This window comes from Anas platyrhynchos, chromosome Z, assembly GCF_047663525.1.
Source record: "Anas platyrhynchos isolate ZD024472 breed Pekin duck chromosome Z, IASCAAS_PekinDuck_T2T, whole genome shotgun sequence".
Taxonomy (NCBI): Eukaryota; Metazoa; Chordata; class Aves; order Anseriformes; family Anatidae; genus Anas; species Anas platyrhynchos.
The window spans coordinates 13,740,702-13,753,326 of NC_092621.1; the positions used below are offsets into that span (position 1 = coordinate 13,740,702).

Consider the following 12,625-nt stretch of genomic DNA (forward strand, 5'->3'; position numbering starts at 1 on the left):
CAAGTCCCTTTTTCACCCTCCTCAGCTCCACCAGCCCCAACTCGTCTGCCCTCTCATAAAACTCTGCCATGGAGAGTGCCTGGCAGCATTGCAGGCCTATTATCCCCATTTCACTTGTACTTCCCCTCACTGTTGGAGCATTATTCTTTGTTTATTGTGCACAGGACAGAGACAACATTGTTCCTCTCCTCCCCATGTCTTTTTTAAGCTTCCTTCACTCTTCCTCTCTGAGGAAAAATTGGTGCTGTTCTCTCAATGCCAGCCTCACCGGCTGCTTTTTCCTGCATTGTACATGGTGGTGAGATGGCAGGAGTGGGAGAGGGGATGTCACCGAGGTCGCTGTGAAGCTGGCGGCCACAAAATCTCAGATTTGGGGACTGGGTGGAAGAAACAGGGCAGCAGAAGTCCTGTCTGGCTTGCAAGACAGCGGCTTTCAACCCTTTTGTTTATTTTGCAAGTCCTTAAATATTTTCCAACAGTGGTATTTGGCAACAGTGGCAACTTTTGTTGTCACCTTTCATGGACACAGAATAGTTTCCCTCATTTTTTTTTCAATTTTCTTTATCTTTTAAAGACACAGAGAGGTAATATTTAAAATTTTCTTTACAATTTCTATTGCTTCCATTTTTTTCCCCTCGCAACATCTTTTAATTTTGGCACCAACGAAGACGAATTCAAAAATGAAATCACCAATTCATCATCCAAACAAGCAGAATACTTTTTTTTTTTCTTTTTTCTTTTCTCTTTTTTCTTTTTTTCTATTCTCTTTTTTCTTTTTCCTTTTTTCTTTTTTCTTTTTTAGCACTAATAAATGATTCGTACACAGGGACTCTTGCCTTTATTCATGGGTTTAGAATAACTTTTTCTAACAGCAAATGCAGGGAAACACTGGATGCTACTACTGCAGGCAGTGATGTGTTAGGAGCAGCTAGCACTGACAGCAAGCAAGAAATACAGTTAGGCAAAAGAAGGCGGTACGTGTGGGAATGAGGACAGGAAATAATGACATCTTGAGTCCCTCTCTGCACCCATGTCCTCATGGTGAAGAATGGGACCATCCCAACTCTCCATCACTACCTAACTTTCAAACTTGGACAGTGTATTGCTACAGCACAAATCATATTCTTCTGAAGGTCCTAACACTATATGAAACTCAGAATCCTCCTGGCTCTGTGATTTTTAATTATGTTTTAAAAGTGCCTGTATTCATAGCTCCCAGGTAGCTCATAGAGTGTGAAATGCACTCAAAATGAAAAGCTCCAGCTCACAGCTGGCTTGAGGTATTTTCTCCACAGTGGCTGTAAATTGAGCCCAACGGGATATTGTCAATAACTGATATCTGCACTGGGTTTGTGACTAGAAAACAAACAACGCTGGAGGTGAATTCTCACAATGATAAGATGCGTTACATGTACAGTAAGGAGCACTGCTGGGCTGTTTGCCACATTGGAGCTCCATGTGGTGGGGCAGAGCTGATGGGAGCTGTGAGGAGGTCAGAGACCACCTTGTGTCTTCAAGGGCCAACACTCTCAGCTGCTATTCCAAATAGGCTCTGTAGTGGTAGAGCTCAGCCCAGGCTAGCTGGTCTGCGTCCTTTATGTACTTGGCTCAGCTCTGGCTGTAAGGACAAAGCAACCCACTACTTACATGTTCCTCTGGTGCTGCAGTTGCATGGCTACCTCAGTGTGAATGGATGGTGAGCCCCAGCTGTCCAAGCTGTGCTAAGAACCAAACAGACTTAGGCTGGTTTTGCCAAGGTTTGAATGTCCAGTGTCTGAACAACTGCTGAACTGTTTGGAATTATTGCAATGCTATCACCCCTTTGCTTCTTTTAATCTTAAGGCCATAAGGTGATGGAATGAGACCTGCCTTGCTCTCATCCCTGGTATTCCTCCATTGGCCGAAACAGTTGCAGGGCTTGTGAGCAGCTTAGGGATTTCACCTTTAGAACAATCAAAACCTTTCCTCATTTCCACATCTCTATTTTTTGCAATCATTTTACTGATTAAAGGATTTAGTCCCCTTGGTCCCTTACCTGCCCAACATTGTGTGGAACTCAATGGTACCTACCAAGGTAGCTCGTGTCACATCAACAACTTGCCCCAGCCATCTGCTATGGCAAAGACAACGAACTGACTCCAACTTTGGAGACTGCCTCAGCAGAGATGGACTGAGTACAGTGCTGTCATGCAACCATGGCTTTTCATGGTTTCATGATGTGTTATGGCACTTGTCTGTCAACACACTGCAAACCCAGTGGGTCACTTGTGGTTCAGACGCTGTGGTTAAATGAGCCACAAAATTCCTTTGCTAGTTGCAAAGTGCTGTAACGTAAATAGCTTTAAACATAAAGCCCATGTTACAGACACCATAGAAGCTGATCATCTCACTGTGAGAAAGTGTCCTCTATCAACCAAGCCAATCCCATGGTGTGCAGCTTGGACCCCTTCCTTCTTCCTGCATTGTTACATGCTGCGGATAGGAATGTCTGCCATGCAGAGCCATCCACCAGAGAGCTCTGGAGCTCCATCTGGTCATTTCTTCAAGCCTTCAGCCCAAGCCTGCAGGGAAATCATTGCTCAACACCCCTTACCCCGCTGTCTTAGAACAACATGCCAATGACATGGGTAAGGAAAGTGCCCTTCTTCCTCTTGTCACATTGCATGACATGAACCAGGAGAACTTCAATGAACCATGAACATATGCACTACAAACTGCCGTGCTTAGGAGAAGCTGCTCAGAGAGTACTTTTGTTACTCTGCCGATCAAGAAACCAAGGCTGTGCTTGCCAGATCCTGTGGTTATTTACTCTGGCACAAAGTTAAAATATCTCTGTTTATGCTAGAGCATGAGCAGAATTTACTTCTTATTTAAAAATAAACATGCAAGCAAGAAATATCAAAACATGTAAGAGTGTAAGAAAATATATTTATTAAATTCCATGGCAATACTATGGTAAAATTGTTAAATACATGCGTATTTTTAGACACACAAGCAATACAACAGGAGTTACAACAGCCAAGCAAACTAGGCGTAAAATGTATGCAAAGTTGGTATCTTAGTGTTAGGTTAGTCTTACATGTCATCTGCCCCACTGGAATATTATTTCCCCAACACAGTCCCATGCTTCCATTTTCAAACATGCATTTGTTTAATTGCTTAGCTAACAGATTTTTGTGTTGATACATGTTGTTGAATCACTATTCCACTTGGTATATGCTACAACTTCATTAAAGTGCATTGTGATGATTTTGTTTAAATTGTAAAAGACATCTTTTTTTTCCATAACAGATCTGGAAGCTGGAAAACTTTGTTATCATTCAGCAAAAGAAATATGTTAAATGACTGATTAGGTTTAGTGTGTTAGGTTGGCTATTTTGTCAGTTTGATTTATTGATTTATTCTCAGAACTAATTTTTATAGATGACCATTTCAAATTGGGAAACAATATTTTCACTAGTATTCAACAAAAGTCCATTAAAATCTTTGTAAAAAACATAACATAAAAACATCTCTAAACAAATTACTTATGCTGTAAAAAATATGGTATAAAAAGAGCTAAAAAAACATTGAACCTGTTCACAGTATATATTTTGAAAGTTACAGCATTATAGTACAACATTTTTTTTTTCTTCAGGTGACCTGCATGACTTCACTAGCTCCACTGCTTTGTGTGCCATAGCTGGAGCAAAGTTCAAACTATCTTTACCTTGAAGTAGGATTTCAGATGAGAGGTGATTCAGTTATCTTCCTTTTTGGCCATCCCTGCTTTACAAATGTTTCTGGCAGGCTATGAAGCGTACGGTGCTGTTCATCGTAAGCCATTCTTAAAATCACATTAAGGAAACACTGTCTCAGTGAAATTCAAGATTTTTATTTATTTATTTATTTATTTATTTATTTATTTATTTATATTACTACTAAAAAGTGTGAGACCTTACCAGTGTCTATTTTACTTTGTCCTATTTGAGCTTTTGGAGCTTTTCTCAGCCCAAATAAGGAAAATGAAAACATTTCAGTTTTTACATAGTCTCCGGTTAAACTTTGCTCTCTGGGTACTATGGTTTTCACATTAGACCAAAGTGAGTTGAAAAGGTACTTAAACATGTGGCAGGCTCATGGAAGCTGTACATCTATTTCCACTGCAGCTTGCTTTCAGGTAACTCCAGTTGAAGTGCAACTTTGGGACTGTCCAAAATCCTATCTTGAGATACCATCAGGTAACACATTAAGAAATAAGGATGGCTTCTGCTCTGGCTCACGACAGAGTTACCCAGGCACAAGGGCAAGATGAGTCTGGCAAGCGATTAACACCATCCCTCACAGAGCACCCTGCTCACAGGCCAGCTCACCTGCAGTTGGAAGCTCAGCCCCCAACATCTGAAATACAAATACTCTCTTTAGACTTTTTTTTTTTGTTCAAAAGAGAAAGCAATTAATAGACATTTTTGCGGGGAAAAAGTATTGTTATACACCCTGGGACAACTTGTAAAGTTACAGAAAACCCTGCCAAAATCATCTGAGGTTTGTTTGCATAACATGCAAAAAGGAAATAAACACTGGCTATCTTAGAAACACTGGGGAAAATCCAGAGTTATATAAATAGGAGAGGAGGGGAAAGAAAATTATTATGGAAGAAACTGTTTTCCAGCTTCTAAGAAGGCATTTACAAATTTAAGACAGGCCTTAGCATGAGGAAATGAGCTTTTAAACACTCCAATGTTTCTGAATCTCAGCATTTGGGGTCCGGGAATGTGTTCCCAGGCTTGCTAAGGACAAGTCAATGAAGAAGCCAACAACGAATCCTTAGAACTGCAGACATTGTCTCTGAACAGCAGGCAGACAGGTCACTGCTAAATGCATGGCAGCATGAACTCTGTGTAGGATGGCAGGAGGAGTGTAGATAGCAACCATTTCCTCTAGGCGAAAATGCACCTCTGAAGGCATATATTTATTCAAGTACAGGGCTCAAAAAAACATGCTTTGGGAACCGTAAGCCAACTTCTTCTGCAATATGCACCTAGTTACACAATGCTGCAAGCACGTGTTTGCCTAAGGAGTTAGGACCTTACTTAGTGTTAAAAATACTAATGTCATTTGATCTGAAGTCTTCATCAAAGTCGTGGCAGAGCAGAGGATGCTATTTACATGGGAAGCTCCTGATGTATTTATGGTACAGAGCCTTGTTAGCAATCTGATTCTTCAAATACTACCCATATTTTTCCTATGCATTTCAAATTCTTTTAATATATTTCTATCTACTCATAGGTACAAATATTCTATTTACAAAGAAACAATTGTCTAAAAATAGACCACACAATTTCTCATTGCCTTTTAATAGTGATATCCAATCACCTCCCTCAAATGCATTCAATTGTCTTCATTTTTGCTACAGTTCATGTTCAACCAAGTGTCCAGGAGGACAGCATAAGAGGGAACCCCACAGTCTTCCACTTCAACTTTACACAGTTGTACTTCCCAAAAAGGGAAAGAAAAGGGGGAGAGAAGGAGAGGGAAAGGGAGAAGGAGAAAGAGAGGGAGAGGAGGCTTGAATGTGCCTCTTCAGAGCAGCTTGAAACTCGAGCTGAGCAGGAGCACTCTGCTGCCTGCCCTGTGCCCAGCAAAGGAAAGCTCTGGTCCCCCACATAAACCAAAGATGAAGAAACATGTTACACTTGCCAATTCTGCCGTGACAGACAACACAGCCACTGGTTCCCTTTAGAAACAGCTTACCCATGAAAGCAGCAGCTATGGATAACAGAGACACCTACAACAACAAACGTCAGTGATTAGGTCCTAAGTCTGCATATGCAGCCACCACACAGCAGGGGAGATAATTCACTGCCTGCCCATAACATTAGCTTACTTGTTGAAATATTAACTAGTAGTTCTGTGAGGTATATCACATTCAAATCAACAACTCCCAAATTTAAGACACAAAACCAAGATCCCAGATCAGCCCCTGCACGTCAGTTAGAACAGCAAAAATAACCAACACGTCAAATAGGAGAGTGCATGATATTACATCAAACGTGACCGTTGTTCCATGCATGAAGTGAACAGTACAAAAAAAATTACAAAACCCAAACCCAACTGTCACATTTGACAGGCATGGCTCAAAACAAAAAAGCAGCAGCACTGATGATTTGCTTTGGAAAGACATTGTTTGACATTGGCACCCTGCATCTCTGAACACTGATCCAGCCAGAGAACTGAAGCATTGAGTTAGGAGTAACAGTGTTTTGGATACAATCTCTTCTGCTTGTATCCATTCTGGAAGTTTTTTTCTCTCTCTCTTTCTTTTTTCTTTTTTTTTTCCTTCTTTTTATTAAAAAAAACAACAACAACTTTCTATTCTTTTAGAAAAAAAAAAAAAAGCAAAAATTTAAAAGGACTAAAACAAAATAGATGTTCAATAAAGGAATGAGATCTTTCAGAAAATTACTGTTATGAAATACAGGACTACAAGATTCCTAATACGTTTTTTAAAATCAAGGAGAAGGAATTCTACTCACATCTAATTTGACTGAAGAGGCTAACTGGGAAGTCCAAAGGCACTAGTACGAGGAGTCTGATCCCCTTAAAGCCCAAAGTTTTAGTCTTACAATTGATATCAGTACATCTAGAAGCTAAACAGCACCACACTTTGAAAGTGAATTTGGTATGGAAGACATTCTTAAAGATGCTTTAAAGATGGTTTAACATGTCACTCGGGCTCAACCAGTAAGACTGTGCCCTGACAGTCCTTGTCACTCATTCTAACTACTGCATGCACCTAAGGGTGTCTTCACCTGGTTACTGAATTAGCACACATACTCTCCCCACCCATCCAGTGCATGGATTTGCTGCAGAAGATTTAAGATGGGCATTTGAAAGGAGTCCTCACTGGTAGCACTGAATAGGCTCGATGGGAACCACATAGTGAAAATAACTGACCTTTCTAGTGCTGGAATGAAGACTGCTCACTGGTTCATAACCATTAAGCAACAGTAATCAATGCTACATATGCTGTGCAAGCCTGTGTCTCTCCCCTACTTGCCCCAGTGTAGTGCTACTGATACAAGATTAAGGATATGGTAAGCCATCGCTATTAACAGGACTCTTCTGCCCTACATCCTGGAAGTCAGAATACCAGACAAATAAAATAGATATTCAAAGATAAAAAAAAAATAAAATAATAAAAATAGCAGTGACAGATAATTACATTCGAGTGCCTTAATAGCACTGAGGCAGACCCTACCTTTGGGGAACTTTCCACTACCTGATCACTAAGAAATGAAGCAATTGAAAGTGCTTCTGGCTTCACTGAAAAGGAAGAGCAGCGTGAAGGAAAACCTGAATATGTGATAGTTGTGTTCAACTGATTCTCCATAAGAGCACTGTGCAGGGTGTTAGGCTGATTTCTGTGAGCTCCAAGTGTTCTCGGCATTCAACCTGACTTTTAGTCTGCCAAGTTAAAATTTGACAGTACTCCCAAACTTCAGTTTGGTGTTACTTCTTGCAATATACAGCCATAAGAAAGCACTGTTGTTCTTCTAGATCAGTTTTCTTCTTTCCTATGAATCACCATACAAGAGTAATTGCTCCTCTGCACTGAGAAACAGCTCCATTAAACACAAACACAACAAACCACTATCCATGCACTCTGTTCTTGACATCTTCTGCTTCAATTAAAAGCATATGGCAGCGCAATCTAAAATTCATCTTAGGAGATAAATACATTAAGAAAAATCTGCCTTAGTGAAAAGAAATCATCTCTAAATGAAGCATTGTGAGCTTTGGAATAGAAAGAAAACATGGTTAGTATTAGGGTATACCCACTGCCCAGCTATAAAGCACAAAGAGCAGAACTGCTTCCATTTAGGTATTATTTTAGTGTTCTGAATAATAGTCAGTAATAGGTTAGGCATGGAACTTTCTCTTGCAGGGATGCCTGGTGACAGATGGACACCAGCTATGCACACTGCCTTTCTTTTCACTTGCAGCTCTGTTAATTCCAAGATTCATCCTCAAAAGTAGAATCCTATCTGCACTTTCAGTTCTTTCAGGAAGACTGATCTGGTTTTACTGGCTTCACATTTCACTTTTCCAGAAGGCCTGCACAGGCAGTTGCTACTCATGATGATTTGGAAGCTATTTAGTGTTTTGCCTTTCTGTCAGTCTTGAAATCCCTCTGCATTTTCATTCTACAGAGATGGCAGAGACTTTCCAGTAACTGAAACCACACCACCCCTTGCTGTGACTAGGTTTAGCCTAATGCTTGTTTTTATTTTGATGGCCAGATAATGCAGTTTTGTAGACTGAACATCTGTTAAGCTAGCCATCCTGCTGGTCTGCTCACACACCTTTACAACTAGCCCCTTAGCCAACTCAACCAATTCAACCTCTTTATTTGGTTTGGAATCTCATTTAGAAATCCACTCATCTTACTTATTCCAAAAGCCACAATCTAGTTCAGGAAATCAAACTTAAAAAAAAAAAAAAAAAAAAAAAAAAAAGAAAAAGGTTTTGTTACAACTTTATGAAGACACTTTCTGATCAAGCATTTAAACAATTCATCTCTCATCACTGTGTTTTACTTATCATAAAGTGATAAGGAATAGGTAAATTAGAAAGTACTTTGTCTTGTAAGCTAGTGAAACTCATAGCATGCCACAGTCTGAAGTTTACAAAGTGAAATGTTACAATTACAGCTGCCTATAGATGCATACGCAAAAACAAAAATTTTTAAAGATGATTGTTCTGAACACTTTTTTAAGCACACAAATTTACATAATTTAAGCTATCTTTGCTTCACATGTCTGGTAAAGGAGAGGTAGAAGTAGTGGCACTAAAACCTCTTGGGTTTCTCCATGCCACTGGAGCAATCCCACTTTGTACTCCTAAATAAGGTTTGTAGAGTAGGTCCTGTTGTATAGACATTGTGGAGAACAGCCAGGCAGCAGGTGGCAAAGCTAATACAATAAAGACCATCCAAAGAGCAATTTGTTCTCAAGGAGCTATAGTACTACCTCTAATTTCTGGTGCCAAACTGCTTGGACAACTAGTGTTAGTGGACAGAGACTTCCTCATGGCTTACATTACTGCATAGTCCAAAGACTGCTGAATACTGTGGGGGAATGGAGTATTGTACCACTCTGAGGCAGGAGATCTGGAGCTGAAACTATAAAATACAAAATGTATTAGTGCAATACATTAGGAAACATTAATTCCTTAACCCAAGGATAGAAAAAATATAGAGCATTCAAAGTGTTTCTTTAAAAAAAAAAAGTTTAAAACTTCATGCAGTTCTTGCTGAGGTTTAAATCAGTGTTACACTTTTTTCCCAAGTTTGTACCCCTGAGTCAAACATTGAATAAACATACAGTAGGTACAGAAACTAGTGTCTAGTTAAAAAGAAATAGATTTGAAAAGCCATTGCTTCAGAAGTGTTAAGCAGTGACAATACCCTTTTGTATGGGAGAAAAAAAAAAGTAGCACTTTGATTTGTTCTTAGTTTATCACTAGGTAAAAGATCTCAAGAGTTTCCAACCATATCCTTTCCATGCATTAGGCTGAGGTTTGTGATAAATGAAACCCTCAAGTGAGTAAATCTGTTGGGGATACACTGTTTGAGTATGCACGGTTGAGGACAACTACAACAAAGCAAAGCAATCTTTCCAAGTTCTAAGTTGTATGAGACCATATTAATCTTGGAACACTATGTGAAGGTAGGCAGAGTTCTTTGACTACATTTATCAGGAGATCAAAACTCAATACCCCCTATATCCAATATACTTTACTAGAGTAATAACTAAATTGCTATAACTTTGGCCTCTTAGCCTCTATTAAAATGGAACATCAACACTTTCACTAACTTAAACATGATAACATTCAGCTTACTAGAACCTCTGCTGACTGTCTCCAAGAATAATGCATGCTTTTTGCACTTTTCTTCCTCCTTTCTTTACAACATCAGGAATAAGAGCTTATTTAGAAGGCAGGTTCAGGTGCAATGTGGAGTCACTTAATCATTTGGTTTGTTCTGAAAGAAATGTGTAAAGGACCACCCTATGTTACTGGGTTTGGGAGAATCTTCATCATCTTTTGGGGGAAGCAGAAACTGTCGGGAATTAATAGAGCAAGGGCTCCCAAAAGATGCATTTTCATTGTTGCTTTCAACTGATCCAGGAGAGTCTGGAGTGTCCATGTTCCAGGCATTTGTGTTTGCTTGAGGTCTGTAACCTGCAGTTTTATCTGATTCTTCCTCTGCAGGTGAGCGACTCTCTATTTTCAGAGCACTGATAGGCAGCTGCATTTGTGGCTTATAGCCTGCTGTAGTCACTAAGTCTATTTCTGACTCCTCCTCTGGTTTAATTTGAGGCTGATACATTGACTGAATGTCAATGTAAACCACCTGAGATGACCCCACAGATTCATCCATAGGGGGATTTGAGATTTCCTCTTCAATGATAGGGGGGCAGTAAGACACAACCACATGGTTTTCTGTTTCTGAGTCAGATCCATCTTCAGGTACAACAGTGTCTGCTGCCGGGGACATCATCTCTGTATCTTCAATCTTGGGAGCTGCAGACCGTGTTTCCACCACTTCAACACTATTGGGTGTACAAGGGTTCATTTCCAGTGTTTTTAGAGTCTTATTTCCCTGAAGTAAGAAAAAGGAGAATGGGAAGAGACTAAACCAAAAGACTTGAACATCCGGAAAGCAACAGTCTGCCCAAATTAAACCAGTATGCTGGCTTGTGGCTTGCATTCATTCCATTGCCATTAGTACAATATAAAATAAAAAAAAAGTGTTTTAATTCTCATTTTCTGGCTCATCACAAATTCCTGTTAATGTTAAAGTATTTCAGCCAAGTTAAAGAGAGTCCAGATCTTGCAGTAAGTGTTTGAGAACCATTTCCCCAAATCTCAGCTATGTATAATCCATTCCGGAAGGTTCACAGAATCACAGAATCACAGAACAGAAAGGGTTGGAAGGGACCTCCAGAGGCCATTGGGTCCAACCCCCCTGCCAAAGCAGGTTCCTTAGAGCAGGCTGCCCAGGTAGGCACCCACATGGGCCTTGAATATCTCCAGAGAAGGAGACTCCACAACCTCCCTGGGCAGTCTGTCCCAGTGATCCGTCACCCTCACCATGAAGAAAAAGGTTCTTTAAATGTTACACTCAGTTCCAACTATGGTGCCTACCAGAAAGTTGGAGATGTGGCACATAGACTTTCCACTTCTCCTAACACTGTGACAACTCCTAACAACTAACGGGGAGTAATGTACCCATCTACTGAGATTTCCCATTAGTGTGGCAAGACAGGAATACATTGCAATACGTATAGAAGTCACTCAGTGTCTTGCCCTGCTCTCCTCTGCCACAGAGTTGTTTTACAACAGGAGCAGAAGACTCAAAACTTGCTAAAGTCTTCTTTACTCACAATACCTCTTAGAAGTTTAAAATGCTAGATTTAAAATCAGGTTTACCTCACAGATGTTCTTCTGAAACTGCAGTGCCTTACTGTTCTCAGGATTCGGGATCTCTGGATAAAATGTTTCTTTAATCCTTTACGGAGGAAAGAAAGAACTTTTAAGTTACTAAGCCCTGAAACAGATTGCCAATACACTGACAGGGTCAGGACATTTCCCTTTAATTCACAATACTGAAGACATCTGGCATAAAAATTTAGTGTGTTATACTTTCACTGAGTATTTAATGGAAAGAACAGCAAACCATTTTTTTTTAACTAGGGAACCTGATATGCCATGTTTACGAGAAACTGAAGATGGGATGTCTACCTGAGTGTTTGTGGGTAGCTCACAAATTACAATATGTTGCCAGCTTATTTCCATTTTGGAACTATTTATAAACAGTACTCACTGGGAGACAGGCCCCTGTAAAACCTTTTTGCATTCCTAACTCTCCCTTATCTCCAACTTAATTTCAATTTCTTCCTCACCTTTTATGAGGTGTTTTTACCACCCCCTTTTATGCAAAGGTCTGTAAAAGCCCACTGACATCTTTGGGTATTTACAGAAAACAAAGATTAACACAAATAATGGAAAAATCTAGCACTGAAGCAAACACAACCAGAAGATCAGAACTGAATGCAGGCATTTACCATTCCCTCTTTCTATAGCAAAAGATGCTCGCCACCACTCCAAGCAGAACAACCACTGCCACAGGGATGAGAATTGCAATGATTAGTCCTACAGCTGGGGGACAGAAAAAGAAAAAGACATTAAAGATATTATCCAAAGTTGCCAGCAAGGTTTATGCCTTTTCTAACAGCCCCACAGAGTACAGACCATTTAATCTAAGCAGAAACAGCCAACAGTGCCTGTGAGCAGTGACCTATTCCATAAACTTCACCTTTGCTGGAAAGGCAAAAATCCATCTGTAAATAGAGCTGACTCAGTCATAGCTACTTCAGCATCAGCAGATAACTCCTTCTGATTGCTTAATTGTGAAAGGCTTCCATTGCCACTGATTGCCACTGTTCTCAGTAGGCACTGGCATTGCACTTTCAGGTTGCTGGAGCTGACCAAATCTCTGGTAATGGCTCTTACAGGCCAACTGTACTGCACTGCACAAGTTGTGCTGCCTTTTAAATGGTTTACAGTGCTTCTAATCCCC

General features: G+C 40.1%; 1 protein-coding gene across 6 annotated transcripts in view; it reads right to left on the reverse strand.

The window, feature by feature from the left end:
* Window positions 1-2,908: 2,908 nt before the first annotated feature.
* The window catches only part of LOC101802159 (leukemia inhibitory factor receptor), a 56,796-nt gene continuing 47,079 nt past the window's right edge, over window positions 2,909-12,625 (reverse strand). For 5 of the 6 annotated variants that reach the window (XM_038169722.2, XM_038169725.2, XM_038169724.2 and 2 more), the window contains 3 exons: window positions 12,111-12,204; window positions 11,476-11,554; window positions 2,909-10,645 (listed from right to left, as the gene is read on the reverse strand). In XM_038169722.2, the coding sequence (XP_038025650.1) occupies window positions 10,007-10,645; window positions 11,476-11,554; window positions 12,111-12,204 (812 nt within the window). In that variant the 3' untranslated portion in view covers window positions 2,909-10,006. The remainder of the gene's footprint in view (window positions 10,646-11,475; window positions 11,555-12,110; window positions 12,205-12,625) is intronic. The other variant, XR_005261453.2, reaches the window with a different exon arrangement.